Source organism: Tetrahymena thermophila (assembly GCF_000189635.1).
Source record: "Tetrahymena thermophila SB210 genomic scaffold scf_8253834, whole genome shotgun sequence".
Lineage (NCBI taxonomy): Eukaryota > Ciliophora > Oligohymenophorea > Hymenostomatida > Tetrahymenidae > Tetrahymena > Tetrahymena thermophila.
In genome coordinates, this window is record NW_002475934.1 from 1 (window position 1) to 20,606 (window position 20,606).

General features: G+C 21.8%; 5 protein-coding genes across 5 annotated transcripts; 4 read left to right on the forward strand and 1 right to left on the reverse strand. All coding sequences in view use genetic code 6, as the record gives it.

Moving 5' to 3' along the window:
- Positions 1-173: 173 nt before the first annotated feature.
- Positions 174-1,373, forward strand: TTHERM_01401730 (hypothetical protein; the record flags this gene model as incomplete). The annotated part of the gene is made up of 1 exon (XM_001029599.2): positions 174-1,373. A coding segment is annotated over one exon (1,200 nt), but the record flags the coding sequence as incomplete, so codon positions are not given.
- Positions 1,374-1,742: 369 nt separating this feature from the next.
- Positions 1,743-2,237, forward strand: TTHERM_001401733 (transmembrane protein, putative; the record flags this gene model as incomplete). The annotated part of the gene is made up of 1 exon (XM_012801009.1): positions 1,743-2,237. One exon carries the CDS (start codon positions 1,743-1,745, stop codon positions 2,235-2,237), a length of 495 nt encoding a protein of 164 aa, XP_012656463.1.
- Positions 2,238-2,724: 487 nt separating this feature from the next.
- Positions 2,725-4,064, forward strand: TTHERM_001401737 (golgi-to-ER traffic-like protein, putative; the record flags this gene model as incomplete). Its single annotated transcript, XM_012801010.1, has 8 exons — positions 2,725-2,748; positions 2,821-2,900; positions 2,952-3,112; positions 3,171-3,246; positions 3,299-3,493; positions 3,547-3,629; positions 3,687-3,787; positions 3,978-4,064. 8 exons carry the CDS (start codon positions 2,725-2,727, stop codon positions 4,062-4,064), a joined length of 807 nt encoding a protein of 268 aa, XP_012656464.1.
- Positions 4,065-5,604: 1,540 nt separating this feature from the next.
- Positions 5,605-10,066, forward strand: TTHERM_01401740 (response regulator receiver domain protein; the record flags this gene model as incomplete). The annotated part of the gene is made up of 4 exons (XM_001029600.2): positions 5,605-6,657; positions 7,018-7,627; positions 7,810-7,975; positions 8,026-10,066. The coding sequence occupies 4 exons, from the start codon at positions 5,605-5,607 to the stop codon at positions 10,064-10,066; spliced, it is 3,870 nt and encodes a 1,289-aa protein (XP_001029600.2).
- Positions 10,067-11,076: 1,010 nt separating this feature from the next.
- Positions 11,077-19,996, reverse strand: TTHERM_001401745 (WD domain, G-beta repeat protein; the record flags this gene model as incomplete). Its single annotated transcript, XM_012801011.1, has 3 exons — positions 11,077-12,440; positions 12,584-16,636; positions 16,696-19,996. 3 exons carry the CDS (start codon positions 19,994-19,996, stop codon positions 11,077-11,079), a joined length of 8,718 nt encoding a protein of 2,905 aa, XP_012656465.1.
- Between the last annotated feature and the right edge of the window lie 610 nt (positions 19,997-20,606).

Consider the following 20,606-nt stretch of genomic DNA (forward strand, 5'->3'; position numbering starts at 1 on the left):
TATTTAATTTCCTATTATCTTAATTTAATAAAGAATTATTAGTGCTAACTGTTAATTTTATATTTGATGATATTAAGGGGTAATCGCCCTCCTCTTCATACTTCCCACTAATAATTTTACTTAAGTAAAGTGAATGAATTGTTAATATATTTATTGATAATTATTCATATTTAATAATAAATAAAATTAAAAAATATTAAATTTAAAAAATGGATTAGAGAAATTACATATTTTAGTGCTAATCACATAAAAAATATAATTGCAGATTGTTTGATTATAAAAATTTACAATTCTGTTGTGATAGATGCTTGATTTAAAATTAGTAGAAAAGTAAAGAGTAAATGTTACTCGTAATAGATCAAATTTTAAATTAAGATTAAGAAAATATAGGTATTATTGATAATTGGCCTATACTAGAAGATTAATAACTTTTAGATTAAATAAATGAAATATTAAGTTAACAATGCAACAAAACAAGATTATTAACTGAATTAGAGAATCATTTAAAAGAGATCAAAGATATTTTTAATTAAAGAATCGATTCATATATTAAGTTATTAACTTAAAACATATTAACAATCGATTAATAGTATATTCAGAGTTTTTACAATAAAATTTCTCTTAGGGAAGAATTTGCTGAGCTTTTAAAAGAATACTAAAATAATTAAGATATTCAAAATATAAAAAAATTAATAAAATAATAAAATGAAAATTGCAAATAAAATACCGATTACTTAAAATTTGCTATATATTAATTTAATTAAACTCAGAAAACAACCTAAACACTTTAATAAATAAATAGCCAGCTGTTAGAATTTCTTTAAAAAATTTCAGATTAGTTAATAGAAAAGCATATTGATCTTATAAATAGCCCTGTTGAATAGAAAAATAATTAACTGCTTATTTATTAATAAAATTAAATATTAAGAGATATTATAAATATCTCTGAATTTAAATGGGAAAATTTTGAAGAAATTTATAATGGTATGTAAATTAACATCAATATTTCTCCAAATATTAATAGCTTTTCATAAGTAGTAAAAACCATTTTTGGTGTAAAAGATATTTTAGATGAATACAGAGATTAAAATGTAGAAGAAATTTTACTAACGAAGGGATATAAAATGAAAGCATAAGATAACCAAAATAGTTTTGAAAGGTAGAGTCAATGGTGGATTCAATTAAATTAAATAAATTAGGTAAATTATGACGAATTATAAAATAGTTTCTTTAATAGAAATAATAAAAAAATAAAGACTTTTACTTTAAATAAGAATTTACCTTTAAAGAATATTTTAAATTTATTAGTAATAAACTTAAAATAGCATTAAAAAAATCTTTAAATCTTTAAGAATTAAGCTATTTTGAATTGATTTTTTGAGTTTTATATGAAATTTAATTAATATTATCTGTTTATTTTTGTTTGTTTGTGATCGCCTTATAAAATTTTACAAAATTAAATTAAAAAAATTGTTAGAAGTTTATTAGCTTTCGTTTTAAATTAGAATGAGGAAATAATTAATTAGGTATCAATCTTAATAATTTATAAAAGTGAAATATTTTTGATATAATTTACTAAAATATATTTATTATTTAAAAATAAAAGGGTGTACTAACAAAAAAGGTTTCATTTTTAAATGAATTTGATAGAAGTGAATGAATTTCTTCTTTTTTAACTTTTATTTTGAAATATAATTACTATTTTCAAGTGAGTGGCTTCTATTTTTTAATAATGTTAAAAAATGCATAAACTTTGTGAAATATATCATGTTTTTAATAAATAAATCCTAAAATTAAAAGTTAAAAAAATGTATGAATAAAACAATGAGGTATAATATTAGCATAAGCTATTAAATTTTATTTTTAAAACATTTATTAACATTTTTTGTTTTGTACATTTTTATTTATTTACAAATTATTATTTTTATCTGATAATATCTTTTATATTCAAAATAAATTTGATTAATTAATTTAATTTTTATTTTTATTTATTATTATTTAAATTTTCTTTTTTTTATTATTTATCTAATTTTATTTTATTTTATTTTTATTTGATTTTTTTATTTCATATAATTTTAAATTATTTTTATTATTTTAAATTATTCTATTTTCTAATCATCTATGTATATCTAAAAATATTTCTATAAAATTATGAGTATCAGAATTATCTCCATTAATATTTTTTATCATCGAGCTTAAATTATATGATTTTTTTATTGTAATTTTTTTATGATTGATTGATTTTACCACATCATTTAAAATGATGAATAGGCTTTTTATAGCCTAAAAGAAGTTATTTATTTTATTAGCGCAAGGATTAATTGTGTATTAAAAACTTGGTGTAATTCTATCCCATTGTTATATGCTTTATTCAAACATATATTGACTTTAAAAACTTATTCCTTGTCTTTTAAAATAAATACTTCTTTTTTGATTTTTTAATATTTTTTGATTTTTAAATAATTATACAAATTTTTCAAGTGAGAAGAGATTTTAATTTAAGAAAGTTTGTAAAAACTTGATACTTTTTAATTATGTTTATTTATTCTTTTGGAAAATAGAAAAAATTATCTAAATAATTTTTGAAATCTTTCTTTTTTGTGATTGTTTTGGAAAATTAAATAAACATTAATTTGAAGTAAAAAGAAGTCAAATCATTTATAAATAAATTAACAAGTATATTTTAGACATATCTTATAATTTAAGGTTTATTTTTATTAGGAAATGAGCATTTAAAAGGCTAAAGAAGTAACTTAAATTAATACATTAAATAGTTGAATATTATAGGTTAACAATAATAAAATAAAATAAATTTAATAGACAATTCAAAAGTAGAAAGAATTGCTTTAAGAAGGAAAAAGCTATGAGTTTTCATAAAAGATAATTATGTTGGCAAATAGGTAAATCAATTTAATATATTAAATAAGGCATCTATTTATATTTATTTTTAGAAAAGTAACTACAGGTAATCAACAAGAATCTATTAACTTACTTCTGGAAGGTGCTAAAGAGCTTCTTTAATACAAAGATGTAAATGAGGCAACCAACTTAATTTATAAGGCTTTTGAGGTTTTAACATAAAATAAATAATTATTAAATGAAGAGCTTAAAAGTAAATTTGGCAATATTAATAATGTAGTTAAAAGTTAAATTATATAAATTTAAATTAGGTGAACTTATGTCTATCTTTTCCATTTTTCCTTAAGGTTTAGACAAGCTAAAATATGCTAACAAGATTTTAAATGAGTAAAACATTTTTTATTTTTGTGGTATAAATATTAATTACATTAATTTTAAGATATTTTATTGGCGACAAAGAAATAGGCAGAGTTGTAGCAATAGATTTATTGAATAATAAGTAATATCATGTAGCATAAAAATATATTATAAATTTAAATGACTCATAGTTTTCTATAAGTTTCTTGCAAAAATGGATATCTACAGTCAATTGCGAAGTAGAGTCTGAATTCTTTGTTATAAGATATATATTGTGGTAAATGAAATGATTGATTGAAATCAAATAAATTGAAATTATTTTAATAAAAGTAAAATTAGCTAATAAAAGTTAGATGAGGCATAAGACATTTTGAATAGCTTTAAAAAAGATACTCCTTTCTACAATTTTACTAGTTGATTGATTTTTCTTTGATTTAAAAATATTTTAACTCTTAATTATTTTATAAAAGGTTTCTTAATAAGAGCGTGCAAAATAAAAAGTAGAAAAGCCTACTCTAAGCTCTCTTCCAAATATAACAGCATATTAAAATTAGATCCTTCTATTTAACTTGTATAATATTTTTATTTAACAATTTATAATTTTTCAAAAGCTTAGCTCTATCATAAAATTTTTAAAAAATCCTAATTAATTTTTTATTTAATTAAAATATTTATTTTATTTATAGCATTTAGATAATAAAAATATTTATTATTAATTAAAAATTTAAATGTTTAAAAATATTTTTTAATTTAAATAAAAGATGCTTAAAAGAATAGCTTGTACCTACTTTGATTATGAAAAACAAGAAAGTGGTTTTGATGGATTATTCAATTCTATTTTTAGTTGAAAAAATATTTAAATATAAATTTCTATAATAAAAATAATGATTCTTGTTTATAAAAATTAATCAGATTTATTTACAGTTTTTTCTTTGTTAAAATCAGAATAATTCTTTATATGAAAAATCATAAACAAAATTTACTTGCTTTTTTACTAGATTAATATGCTTTAAGTAATTTAAGATTATTGAAAATTTCAATACTACTTTAAAATAAAAATTTTGCTTGAATTATTTATTGATTTATTAATTAAAAGCAACGAATGATTATTTTGGTACCATAAAAAATATAAAAATATACTTAAATTTATTTAAAGTTTTTTAAGTTTTAATTATGCAAATTTATTATTTGCATAATCTAATCAAAATATATACAAATAAATTACTTGAAAAGGTGACCAAATCTCAGATTATTTATTGAAATAAATATTTTTCTAAAATCACCATTTATGCAATTTGTATTAAAATTTTACTCAAAAAATAAAAAAAATTTAGAAAAATATTTTATGAAATTTACAATATTTTTAGCAGACAATTTTTTTCCATAATGTAATATGTCAAATTTTACATCATATTTTAAATATAATTTTTGAAGATTACATATTTCTCTCATTGAATAATATAAAATTTATATTAACTTAATTGCATAATTATTGATGAACTTCCCTTTTAATGGTAATAATCCTAGTTTTATTAGAAAGCAATGTCTAAGAATATAAATGAATAAGATTAAGTTGGATGATTTTTTTTTAACAAAATGCAGTTAACAAGTTTTTTAATTTCAATTTAGTATAGTGTTATTGCTTTTTTATGGTGTAAATAAAAATAAGGTAAATTATTTAGCAAATTTTAATCTAAGAATTGCATAAAATAGTAGAATCTACTTATAAAAAGGATGGAAGCATTTAAATTCAATTTCAAAGAGCCTTTTAGGAGTATGAAAATATTTATAAAAAAGTACATTTCTGAAAAGAAGATGAGAAATTTAAAGAGATCTTAGTTCAATTATTATAAAAAGTATATACAGCAAATGGATAAAATAGAAATGAAGCATTTTAAGGTAGTAGGAATAATTTTTACATCCATTTTAGTTATTGGATTTATTAATCTAATAATTTAATATGAAATTACAAACAAAGTAAGGCTCTACTAAGTTTTAGTCCTATCAGTCTAGCTTTTTTTAATGATCATTGTAACAACTATGCTTTAAGTAGCATCTACGCCCAATAAATATTTGTAGATATTCTATAAAATTTTACTTAATACTTTGTCAGTAGTTCCAATTGAGATTGCGATTTCTTAAGATGAGATAGAACTTGTCATGTGGTATTGTTTTCTAATAGGAGTGTTGGTAGTGGGACTCAGTATAAGTATGAAATCCTACTTAAGTAAAATAAGCTCCATTTTCCTCTAGTCTATATATTTAATAATAAGAATAAACACAGAGGCAAATTCAGAATTTAAGACCTATGTCATTAGAATGTTTTAAATAACGCTGGTTTCTATTATCATAATTTACATTTGCTAGGATAAAATAAAATAGTTTCTAATGGATTATTATGTAGATACCTAAAAGGGAAATACAGCTCACTCCGTTTTGAAAAGTTCCTTACCTATTCCTATATTTGCAGCAAAAATTAAAACTCAAAATTTGGATTCATCAAAGGTAATTTAAGAAGATATTAGCAGCTTAGATTTAGACATTGTTTTTGCTAATAAATTTTGTAGATAGATTTTCAATATAAAAAAGAAAATGGATATGAAAGATAAGTTAAAATATTTATTTCTATAAGGTGAACATAACAATGCTAATGATAATAATATCAATCCAGAATATGACGAGCAATTAAAGTATTGCTTCGACAAAGCTTTTGAAGAAACAGATATAAACTGTTATTCTCCTGAGTACAGAGTTGCAAAGAGAAATTAAATTAGCTAAATGAAATAGACTTCTTATTATTAACAAAAGAATTCATAGCAAATTGACTTAAATTTAAAATAAAACAATTTAAAATTAGAATCTGCTACACAAATATTAGAAAACAACCATTCCAAGACGTCAAACACTCATACATTTTAAATAAACCCCATTCCAATTATATGCAATTCTAATTCGAATTAGACTACTTATAAATAAGAAAGTTAAGATCCTAATTAAATTTAACTTAACAATCACGACAGTAAATCTCAAATTAATTACTAAAATTAGCACAGAAATTCATTTAAATAAAAAGCTATGACTTAATAATTTCTAAAGCAAAACTTTACTAAATAAGAAATCAAAGAATATGGCATGGCAAGCTCTCAGCTGACTACCATATTGTACTATCATATTTTATAAAAACTCTATATGAATTTATTCAACAGGCAACGCATGGAACATAATGCTGAAAATAGTTCAGCGGGTAAATAGGAAAATTAATCAAAGTAACCACCCCCTTCATCTATAAAAAATCTTAGCCCTTAGGCTTCACAAGTTTTTGAGCAGTAACAAGAAGATATCTTTTTAGATGTTATGTATATTGACTCTGATAAAAAAAGGAGAAAATTCTTTGATATAAAAATTATTGAAATTGAATGGGAAAATGAGTAAGCTCTGATGGTAAATACTTTTAAATATAATCAAATTTTGTTTATTTATTTATTTTTATTAAATTATTTTCCTCCTCAATAAAAAAATTTTAATAAACTTTTCAATCAATTCTAAATATAACCCAACTTTAGAAAAAAAATCTAATGAAACAAATAAAAATTTTAAGATTTTAAAATAAATTAAAAAATAAAAAATATTTAAACAAATAAATGATAAAAATATAAATTATTTGTAATGAGATTGAGCAAAAATTAAAAAAATATAATTTGATCATTTTTAATAAATTTATTTTATAAAATATTATGAAATAAACTTAATAAAAAATAGTATTAATTAGTTTGATAAAATAAATATTTAATTAATTTTTAGGTTATAATGAATGACATTTCAGAAAAAATGAGAATAAAACGCATGAAAGAAATAGACTCTTTCAAAAATGATATACTCTCAACAATTACTCATAATTTAAAAACTCCTCTAAATGGGATTATTCTTATAGCTCAAACTTTACAAAATTAAGTTCAATCTAAAGTTAAAGATGCTGTTTCTGATATTCTATAAAATAGTAAAATGCTGCTTTACATGATCAATGATATTTTAGATTACTCGCGTTTATCGAAAGGAAATATTCACTTAAATTTAGAAACATTTACTCTCTCAAAGCTTATTAAGGAAGTGCTATCTGTTTACAAAAGATAAACATAAGAAAAACATGTTAAATTAAATTATATGCTAATGGGAAATCTCTAAGTTTCTTGTAAGTTGATCAATGACTTTAGTAGAATTAAATAAATACTCATAAACCTTGTTGGAAATGCTGCTAAGTGCACATTTGAGGGCTCAATTACTATTATCTTTGAAGTAACTTCCCCAAATCATCTGCTTATTTCTATCAAAGATACAGGTATAGGAATGAGTAATGAAACAATAAAGTCGATATAAAAAATATAAATGAAAAGAAAAAAAGATATGAGGCATGGTAATGATATATTATTTATTAATTTAATTTTTTATGATAATTTTCTCTAAAATATCTTAATTTTTCTTAAAATTAATTGATTTTTATATTTTAATTTCTATTCTTCAAAAAATATTTAATTTGTAGAATAGTATCTTAATGAATAATAATTTAACAAAATTTTAAAATATTTTAATATTAAGGTGTTGGGATAGGTTTGTTGATTGGAAAGAGTTTACTATAATTAGTTGGACCTGATACAGAGTTTAGAATAGAAAGTTAAGAAAATCAAGGAAGCACATTTTCTTTTAAAGTATTTTTAGTGCACAATAAATCTAGATGCAGTAATGCAGAAGGATTACAAATATCGTAAATTTATTCCAAATTTGAATTTAAAATGATATTAATTTTAAAAATAGGTAATTATAAAATTTCTTCTAGATAGACAAAAGTGCTTTTGATTACAATACGAGTTAGATGATGCAAAAAAATAATTTTATTATATCTAAATCTCGAAATAATCAAATAAACACTATTTTGGAAGAGGTAAAGCCATATGAAAAATAGGACACTGATAATAAATTGAATTTTAAAGAATGCATATCTCAAAAAATTATTACTGAGGAACCCAGAGATACTTACAAGAATACTGAAAGTTAGGATACAGATTAATATTTTTTAAATTTAGATTCATAACGAAGGAAAAATACAGGTGATTCTAAAATGAAGTATAAGAAAGAATAGTTCAATTTAAGAAAAATTAGTTTAACTGATAATGGATAAGTTAGAAATAAACCTAACATAAATTAAAATTGGAACTTAAAAAATTAAGACTTTGACTTTAACAATTTGCTATAAAATAAGAAATAACACCCAGAACAATCAAGTATGGATGAATTTGAAGACGAATAGCAAGTAGAAGATGGTGTTGTGGCAAATAAATATATAGACACTAATATAAACGATTTAAAAGCAAGCTAAATTAGAGTTATTCCATACCACCTTAATTCAACACAAATTGTTAACTCTAAAATTAATAAAGGTAGTCATGGAAGAGCAAATAGTGGAGGTTCAGATTCATTCAGAAGCAACTTCAACGAATTATTTGCTTCTTATGAAAATTCGCCAACTGGTCAACTTAAAATGTAATATGAAAAAAGTATTGATTCAAATAGAGAATATATACAATATAACAATGTTAAATTTAACCTTAGCCCAAACTATGAGACTGATTCTGTTTACACACAAACTTCAAAATAAAATAGTGAACATTTTAATAATAATTATTTTGGAATTAATAAGTCGTTATAGAAGAGTGTTGCTAAACTATCTTAATACAATAGCTCTTTTTCAAATAAAGAGTAAATTAATATTTTTTAATCATCTCCAAACTAAACCAAGAGGCAATCTTTTAATTAACCTTATGAATCAAGTGGTATAAAAACTTTAAGAGATCATTGTGAAAAAAGTGAGCCCAATTTTAATATATTGACATATAATTAATATTAAAAATTGTCAGTAAATGATAGTTTAAATAATACTCCGAATTATCCTACCTAATAAAATCTAATCTCCAAATCTAATTAATTGTTCTTAAATAATAACAATTTTTTATAGAATCCAGTATCTTAGAATATAGCAAGAGAAAAATTAAGAATAAGACAACATTCTAATACTGATAATAAAGAAAAAAATAGAGAGAGATACTACAGCGCATACTAAAATTCTACTTACACTTCCTAAACAAATAAACTTTTTAAATTTAACTCTAATGCAAATCTTGAAGATTCTAAAAAATAATCGACCTTTAACTATCAAGGAGGAGGAAGATTATACGAATTTATAGAAGAGAGTAGAGACTAAGATGATAACAAAAATGAAATTGGAGAATCAGGAGCTTAAAAGCATCTAAGTATTAACAAATAATATCACACAATCCACTCATCTACTACTTTATACGTAGAAAATAATAATATAAACCTAACAATATCTTAAAATATTCCATTTTATGATTAAAAATCTATTCATAACGGCTAATTGAATTATTAAGAAGCTATCCAGGACTATTTTGAAAACACAACAATTAAAGTCTTAATTGTAGATGATACTGTATTTAATATTAAGGCTTTGAGAAATCTTTTGTAAAAATACAAAACTATACAAGTCGAAGAAGCTTTTAATGGGTAGTAAGCTGTTTAAAAAGTTGAATAATCCTAATTTGACATTATATTTATGGATATTAACATGCCTGTAATGGATGGGTTTCAAGCTACAAAAAAAATAAGAGAATTATAAAAAGAAAATAAAATATTTTATAAACCAATTATTATCATAGTAACTGCATTTGGAGATTAAGAAAACAGAAGTTTGTCTTTCTAATCGGGAGCAGATGAGCATATTGAAAAACCTCTTACCTTGGATTCTATCTAAAAAACAATATATTAACTCATAAGAAGGTGAGCTTTTAAAATTAAAATATTTTTAATTTTGAAATTACAAAAACTTATCATTCTAAAATTTAAATTAATATTCAAAATACTTGAAGTTACTTTCATGTTAAAGCGAATATAAAGCTAGTATTTATTCTTTAAAAATAAATTTTAAAAATTTTTCTTTTTTTGTAAAGCTGATGAATGACATATTTAGTGTTAAATTGTAAGTGAGAATATTTGTATATCTAGTTTATGATTAGATAGATCTTTTTATTTAAAATCTTAAAATTTGCTTTACAAATTAATTTATTTTTTCATGTATTTATAAGATGATAAAATGTACCCAACTATTAAATATAATTTTTAATAAAAGATAATTCAAAAATTTATTTTCAAATAAGAAGTAAAAAATGTTTAGTTTTATTGATTAAAAATTATTTGGTTAATATTTACATACAACAAATTAATTAAGACTTGAATTGAAAATTTATTCACTTTTTAAAAGAAGAAAATAAATAATATTAAATAACAAAATTTTTTGAAATAAAGAATGTTATTATTTCATAAAAAAGCGTTTATTAAATACAGTAAATAGTTATTAAATGAATTACATATAAAATTTAACTTAAAAACAGTATATTATGATATCATTTTTTAATACAGTTATTTTATTTCAATATGTTCATATCTTTTATTGTATTTTTTTATGTATATTCATTTGGCTATTCATTATATTACCAACTATTTTAAATATCTTAACTGCTCAGTTAAGATTATAAGTCTAAATCACATTATTTATTGATTTATTATTCTGACTCCTTTAAAAAGTTGGAAAAGTTTGATCCTTTCTCTATATTCAAATTTAAAAATTTTCCTCTATTAAAGTTTGAAATACTAGAAACCTTTGGATCTATATTTTAAAATAAAGATAATATTAATTCAATTTATTTACAAAGTTAATTTATTTACTTGATTTTATTGGTTATAGCTGATTTAAAGAAGTAAATTCTTCAGTCTGTTGTTTATTAAGATTCAGTTTCATATCCGATGGACTTTCTATTTTTAAGTAAATTAATATTTAATTTAATTTATATTTAAGTAATTTTTATTTTTACTTTATGTTTTAGATACTTGTTTACTAATTATAAAGTCACAATTAAATTTCATTTAATCAGCTTTTTATTTTATTAAAAATGTTATATTTTATTTTAATTTAATCCATCGTTTTAATGATCTTTAATGGTCTTATTCTTTGTTAAATATAATATCAAACATCCTTTTTGCTAAATATTTTTAAAAGAATTTTTTTACTAATATGAATTATCTTGAACGCTAATTATTTATTTTTAGACGAACAATAATAAGTACAACAGAAGTTATAAAAAAGAAGTGTATCATCTGTGCAAGGACTAATATCTCATAGGTATTATTTATTGATCGAATTTGTTATAAAAAGATATTAATTATTAGTATTAGAATTGAAGTACAATCTAATATAAGAACTTTCTTTTGTAGATAAGGCTAATAAATATAATTCAGTATTAAATATAATGACAAAATTAGACAAACAGCTAAATATGTCAAGCTATTGCTATACTATAAAGTTAAGATGAAGATAATAGCTATCAAAGTTTTAAAGTAAATACGTATAAACTCCCAAAAGAAGAGATTAGGCTTATAGTCTAGATAGAAATATCCAAATTTATATTTAGTAGTGCAATAATCTAGGATATTTCTATTGTTGTAAAGCTTCTTAAATGCAAAAAGAGGGAGTAAAAGTATTATTAGCAAGTAAGGTATGCTATAAATATAAGTAAACAATTTATATTAAGTATCAGAGCAGCTTAGTAATAAATTGATAGATATATATTCATTCTGACCTATTTTGCGACAAGACAAAGAGCTTGTTAACATAGTTATCAGTTCTGGTTAAAACTAAAAGAAAATTACTGTAAGAATAGCATAATTGTGATGTAACTTTATCTCAAATTTCTTTAGTTTTCTTAAAACATAAAAAATAAAAATAATTAAAGCTAGTAAAAGTATTGGATATATAGATTTTATCAAAATTTTTATCTAAGTCACTCCGTATTTACTAAAATAATAGTCAGGATATAAACAGTGAATTTCAGAAAGTATTTATGTCGAAGGGATTCCAAAATAACTCAACACATTAGTTAAAGTTGCATAATTTGAAGATTCTACACTACTTTAAAAAATTATAGATGATATCTAAATATAATTTGTTAAGGTTTTTATATAGTAAGTTGATTGATCTCTTACACAGCTAGCAGAAAGTGGTAGAAATTTCATGTAGCGCAAATAAGTACTAGTAGAGTGAAAACTGAAATTTTAGGCAAACATTATAATGTTGATCGTTAAATATATAATTAACAATATTGCTATTTTTTATATAATAAAATTATTTAACAAAGTTTAAGTTATTATTTATCATAAAAAGTAATTATTTTGAAGTTTGAATTCATAATTATTTCGATAAATTTAAATTTAATTAAAATTCGTAATCGAAAAAAAAAAAAATTACTGAATAAGAATAGTAAAGAGTAGATTAGTTTGGCTTGAGTGCATTCTTAACAAGATTAGTTTAATGAAGATTAACTATATCTGATATTCCATAATTTACCTTCATAATCACATTCTTAGCATAAAGGACCTATATATCCTTTTATGCAACCTTATTTACTATTAGGGTTATTTTCTATACATGTTTTTGTTGAAGTAAAGTCATCACATTCCAATATTTCATCAGAGTTCTCGTTCAATCTCCAATAGCCATCTTTAAGAATAATTTTATTAGCTTCACAAGAAGTAGCTTGAGCAGGACATTTTATACAAGTTAAAGTTTAATTTTTACTTTACTGAGGGTCTATTAATGAATAAAATCCACTTTAGCATACTTCACATATTTAAATATTTTAATTTATTATTTTATAAATCTCGCCTCTCTAACATTAACGGAATTGGATGTTTAATTTTAAGTTAATTTAAGCTGATTTTAAAAATGAATTAGTTATAGCTTTTATTAAAAAGGACTAAAAAGATAAAGGATCTGCATTAATTTAGAGAGAAGTAAATTTAAATGTTTTTTAGTCTTCATTATACTAATTATAATTGACAAAAGTTTAACCAATAGCCTGTGAATCAATTAAGCTATCAGCAGTGATTTCAATCTGAAAAGAGTTTAATTCCTGTTACACACTAGAAGGATAAAGCTCATCTTTTAACTTTTAAACAGAAAATTAAACTAATTAATCATACTAGTCTACAAATTGTATATCTAATGGTAAAAAATTACCACTTCTGAATGACTCAATAAATAGATTTTCTTCACCTAAAATTCGATCTGAAATAATTTTTTCAAAGTATTTATTTTTAAACACCAAGTTTTTTTTTCCTTTTTGATTTTCTTCTAATTGTAATTTTCTCAATTTCTAGTGTTATAAATTTAAAATAATTTTGAATGGGAAAATTCCTATATCCTTTCCATAAATAAGAGCAGTATTTTAACTAATTCTAGCTTCATTTATAATGGTCTATTTAGGATCAAATTATGAGGATATGACTCTTACTCCTCCACCTATTTCGGCAAAATTAAAAGAAACATTTGATTTATTATCGATAATAAATTTTTTGGCTTCTCTTAAGAATATAGCTCCACCTGATCCATTTGCTATATTGTAATTTAAAGAACAATTATTTATTACTATTTAATTTGCATTAATAAATTATAGAGCTCCTCCATCAAGAGATGTATTATTTTAAAAGACAGAATTTTATATTTTGATTTCATCTGAATTTTATATAAGGATATTTCCTTAATTTTATCTATAATTTAAATTAATAAAGCTAATTTATGTTGATTAAATACTAATTAGGGCTTGACTTAATTATTTTGAAGTGATGATTGAGTTATCCAAAGAAGTTTTAGTTTACAACATGATAAAATTTGAGATTTAAATTGTATCATCGAATAATGTAATTTATTCTCTTTCACTTTTGAAACTATTAGTATATTTCAGAAATAAGATATTTTAATTTTATATGAATTTTATTCCTTATAGTAGCGTACTTTAGTATCCTACAATACTTATAGCAAATTTTTCACTTCCATCCTATAAATAATCATAGCTTTTTTGAGCTGCAGCTCCATAAGGTAATCTTAGAGAATTTGTATTATTTACCATATTAATTTAATTTATATTAATGCTTTTTCCATTTAAAAATGCCATAATTTAGTAGAAATTGCTATTTATGATTGTCAGATTATTTATTTATATTTAATTTACTCTCAAAAATCCAAATAATAGAGACCTTTACCACAATTGTGTATTTTAAATTGTTAAGTTATTAAGATAGATATTATTGCAGTCAGTAAATAGAATTAAAGTTTCATTCCAATTACTCAATTAATCACTTTCATTATAATTTTAGTTAAATATTACATTTTCAACTGTTAAATTAGTTATTGATACATCAGAAAGATTTCTAAATAATATCTGATTATTTTAAAGGATTTAGTCTTTTATTACAATGTTTTACCATTTTACTGATTATGTAGAATTTGAAAACAGATATAGCTAATTGTTATTTGTAAAGATAAAAGAGAAATTTTAGAAATAAACTTAAGCTCTTTAAATAGTTTAAAAAGTGTTTTAGTAAAGTTTTAAAGTTTAATTTAAATTTTAAATATCTGGAGCAACTACAACTTTTATTTTGGGATCTTAAATAAATTCTATTTATTTAATCTCATCCCCAAAAGTTGTAAGTATCCTGTAATCCATATTTTAAGTATTTTGATTATAAGATAAATAAAACTATTTTAAGCCATCAATTCTATTAATCATACTAATTTATGAATAACAAGAGTACCTTTGTTAGTTAGATGTAGTAGAATATGAGTTTTATTAGCTAATAACCATGATATTAATTCTCTTTTCGAAAATTCCATTTTTGGAAACTCCAATAATCTTTAAAATATTACTTTCATTTGGCTACATGTAAGTACTCATTATTTCAGAATTTAAATAAAGAGAAGAGTCTATTATGCTGACGCTACTTTATTTGTCTATTAAATATATTTCAATTTAAGTATTCATAGGTAATATTATTTTATTTTCATCAACTATTAAAAAATTCAGAATCTAGTTAAGTTGGTTATTTTTTTTAATAAAATTTATATACTATAGGCTCACTCTTTCGTGAATATTAACTTGAGAATTTGAATAGAGAAAAATTAAGTTATTATTTATAGCTATTCGATTGTATTAATTATTAGGAAAATTTAAGTATTTTAAGAATGATAGAGATTATAGATCCAACACATATATTAACTTTTAATACATATAAGAAGCAAATACTCTATTGTTTTATTCATCAACAAATAAAACACTCAATTCGCTTAGAATTTATTAGGTTAAAGCACTAACATCTTACTGCTTAATGATAGAAAAGTCTGATCGAGAAATTATTGTTATAAAATTTTTTTAATATCCTAAGACAATAGAATTACTGGTTAGTGAAAAGTATTTCACATAATTTATTTCTACATTTTATTAAGACTACCAAGCGGGTAAAACTTATTTTAAGATTTAAGTAGACTCATCATAAAGCATTAACCTTCCTGAACCTAAAGAGTATATTGTTTTTTATTTAGTTATTAAATCATAAGTAATATAGTTTCTAAAATATTCTTTATTTTAACTATAATCTGTAGCATATTTTATCCAGTTTTTGGTTCCATCTATGTAGAATAGATAATTTATATGTATTATTCTATAATCATAAGTAAGTATTAGGGAATTAGTTAAAAACCTTCTAATTTTATGATCATTTATGACTGCAATGTAGTTTGAAGAAGAGATCTTTTACTTTGAAATTTATTCTTATGAATAAATTAATATTTTTTGGTCAAAAATTAGAGTAACTATTTGATACTCATCTATCTACTTAATATCTCTTACTGTTTCAGTAAAATATGTTAGATAAATTTGATTAAAATCTTTGTATAAATATAGAATGTTGTTATTATCGAAAACGTAATACAAAATTTGTGATGATTCGTTTGACGAAGGAGCTTAGTATTTAAAGAAAAACTAAACTGATTTTGCGCTTTGAGAAACAGTTGATTTTTAATTATCATTAAAGTTACAGTAAAGAATTATATTCGAATTGTAGATAAATAAATTATTATTAGTGTGTTCAATTAACATTTTTGCAGGAACCCCTAAAGATGAAAATTCTAAAAATTTCATTACGTTCTTATACATTCTTTGACCTATGAAAGTAACACTATAAAACAAGCCCACACTATCTAAATAATTTAAACGGGAGTTATAGCTATCATAAAACAAATCCACAACATAACCCAAACCTAGCTCAGTGTAAGAGCTTATACTAAAGCCATCATCTTAGTATGTGTTTAAATTATAATAAAATATTTAACCATACCTTAATTCGTCTGTGTAAAAAGCCACTGTATTAAAGTCAGATATGTAATAATATCCAAGTATATTTCCTCCTCCAAAGGGTCTTATATTTGAAATTAAGGTGAGAGTCTACCTTTGATAAAAGAAGATAACTATTTTTAAAATTAAATTAGAATTATTAATATTAAATTTAATTTAATTAAAAACTTACTATATTGAGTTAAGATAGCAATATTATTTCCCCAAAATTACAAATCAATAATATTATAATTGATTGATTATATTTGACTAATTTGATTGCCTATAAAGTTAAATATTTGCACAAATGTTGTACATAAAAATATTAAACTATTTGCTTCATCAACAAATATTTTAAAAGAAACATCTTAATTTATTATTAATATGTTAGCTATTTATGAGTATGTTTTTTTATTGTAAATAGACAGACTGTTAAAGTTACTTTTACAAATAATCAAATTCATTGTAATTATGCACTGCTAATAACTTTTGGAGCCTTCCTTTGTAACCTCTACTATTTAAGATAAATCAAAATTGTAAATTCTTAGAGTACTTCCATAGAGATAGAAGATTTTATCATTCTCATCAATGTAGACTCCTGAAATTTGTTAAATTTAATTCAAACTCAATGATTATTTGGTTTATAAATTCTTTAATATCAATTGTTTGCTTTTGTAGGCAATAACTATTTTATTTTTGTCTGAATAAAGTAACTAGATTACCTTTTCTGTGTCATATTAGCTATTAAATGTTATTTGACTTTCGTACTAATAGGTATAAATACTGTAAAGATCGACTTGATAATGAACAACAAATATTAATTCTAATGAAGGACTGGACTAAACTGAGCTAACAGATCCAGGAATAACTGATGGATTGAATTTCAATTTGTTATAAATTATATAGTCAACTGAGTCATAGCTTAGGTTTCCATCTTGGTTACCATAATATTGAATATTTCCATTATCTTTAGTTTAATAGCTTGAAACAGGTTTTCCAAATGCATAAGTAAAATAATAATAGCTTACAGTTAAATATTATGGGAAAAACACACCTCTTAAAATTATTGTAAGTGTTGAAACTGGTAAAGTACATAGATATTGAACGTTTGTATTTTTTTAATAATCAATAAATTCGTGAAGACCTAGATTAAAAAGCAGATTAAAACTCTTACTATACAAAATACTTTTATTTGAGGATCTAAAAACTGCATAATGAAAATATTTAGGAGCTGCATTAGCATTAAATCCAAATATTATATATATATTATTGTCAGAAAATTTTTATATTTCAAAAGGATAACCATTTTACATTATATGAATTAGTTATGGTTAAAATTAACTATTAAGTATAATGAATGCGTTGTTTAAACAACCAACCATTATTTCAAAATCATTAGCAGATATCATATCTATTTAAACATATGTGAAGCTACCATAAGTACTCTAGTAATACATATTTTAAACTTATTTAAATAGGTATTATTAACTTTCATCAAATTGGTATAATTATAGATGGTTATTTATATTTTGAATTATTAATTTTGTGTCAGAAACTGGAAAAATTTGAACTATTTAGCTCTCTAAATAATTTGCAATTGTAATTTAATTAATATTATTCCCATCTATTAATACAAATTTGCTATCGTAAAATAAAAAAATATAAATAGAAGATTGAGCAATAAATTGAGATAAGTCTGAGGGTGGATTAATAAACGGGTAAGTGTAGAGGATATATTAATTTCTAATTTAAAAAATGATAATAGAACGAGAGAACAGAGCAACTGCCCATTTATTTTAATGGATTAAGATATTTCTACAGTATTCATCATTTTATTTAATCATATAAAGGAATGAAGGATTTAAACTTGTTAATGTGTACCATGCCATTATATAGCCATCATCAGAACAAGTTAATAGGTAAAGAGAGTCATCAGAATAGGCCATACTGCTTATTTTATTAGTATGAGATATATTTTTCTAGTTAAATGGGATGACAATATATTAAATTTCATCTATCTCAATATTTATAGCTTATAGGTTACTGTTTACCAAAAATAATGAACTTTTATCTAAAATAGTATTTGTTTCATCAGAAAATAAGGTTTTGCTTTGTTAGGTCAAAAATTATGTAGCTTTTCCTACAAGTATGGGAAGTGTATTGATGGATCCTGTAAACTAAGTTGCTAAGTTTATCTTATAAATTTAAACTTATTAAATTTAATCTTATATTACATATAATTTGTAATAAGTCATAAATTGACTGTTTTAGTCTTTAGTAAACGCTATATCAGTAACTTAATTTAAAGGAAAACTAATAGCGTGTATTTATTTCATGTTTTAATCTAAGAAGATTAATTATGAATTTAAATTAATAGCCAAAATATAATTTTTATTTTGTAAATCAACTAATCTAATTTTATTAGGTTGATCAATCAAGTTAGTAAATTTACAATCGAACGATTAGCTTATCTTGTTATAAGAAAGTTGAATCAGCTATTAAACTTGTTACTATATGATTATTATTTCAGAAGTTTCTGTGAAATCTAAAAAGATAGATTGAAGTATTGTGTTTTATACAAAAATAAAGCTTTTACAGTTATCATTCTAAGGGATGTCTTATATTACTAATTATTATTAAATAGCAGTTAATCTTTTAGTAATTAATTTATTTTCTTATCCAAAACACAAAATTAATGAACTCACCAATTTTAAAGAGCAATTAGTATATGTAAAAGCAGGGATTAAATCATCTGATGCAATCAATTAATTTACCAAAGAAATTTTGGTAAAATAAATAATTTTAGAAATATCATCATAGCTTGAAATTGCAAAGACTCCATTGCTCAAATCAAATAGCTATGATTTTTTAGATAGATTTCCTTATTAAATTTAAGCAATTGTTGTTTTGAAATTAAAGTCAAAATCCCATCTTATTACTTGATTAGAATTTGAAAGTATGAAAAGAAGATTCTGAAAGTAAAGAGCATTAATGGTAGAAGCTTCTTATATATCAGATAAATATTATCCAGAAATTGCATTTATTAACCTTAAAAAATTAGGGTAAACAATCATAGTTAATTTTTCATTTATTTGATAGATTGATTAAATATTACCAAGACTTACAATACTTTAATTACTTAAGTATGAAACAGAGCATTTTTGTAATTAATCGCAAGTATTTTATGCTGTATTTTCATTATATGAAAAATCGCAAATCGCTTAACAAGAATCTAAATTCTAGTATTGACCATTTTACTGTACAGAATACCTTTATAAATATGTTTTAGAAGGACAATTCTAAAATTAGCATTGGTTATTATTCATAGTGAATCCATCATCACATAAAGTACATTATGGCTATAGAGGCGTAATAGGAGAAGTTTGACACTAAATACAACCAAATGAGCAGCTATTAGATTACTATGCTATTGAGGTATTCAATAAAATAGATATCAAATTAATTTAAGTAATTATTAGTAGTAAATTTGGCATTTTTATATTCTTTTGGATTTTATTTTTAATAATTTATTATTTAAATACTAACCATAATTTTGCTAATTTAAACATATACTAAAGTTTTTGCTTTGATTTTTCTTTTATTACGAAATTTAGTATATTCGGCTATTAATTTTTTATTTTTATGTAAACATTAATTTGAGATGATATGGTAATTAAATGTATTATAATATGAGTATTGAAAGATTCTCTTTATTTTTTATGTAAATAAATAAACTCCAATGAAAAGTAAAAATAATAATTTAAAAGGATATTTTTGGTAAGTTCTTTAATTAAAGCCAAACATTAATTCATGAAGAGTGTAAGCATAGTTATAAAATTATGACTTAAATACTGTATAAATATTTTATATTGAGATAAAATCATTTTTACATTTTTTTCAAATATTGAATTTAATAGTAAAAAAAGCATTATATCTTTGATTGATATTTATTATATTATTTAAAATAAAATTTAAATGCATCCTTTTAAATGCTATTAATCAGTATAAATTAACGAAAAATATTTTAAGGGAAATTTCATAGTTAAATAATACTAGTTTTCTCACCTACTTCAATCAAAAACAAGCAGAATAGTTAAGAATCTA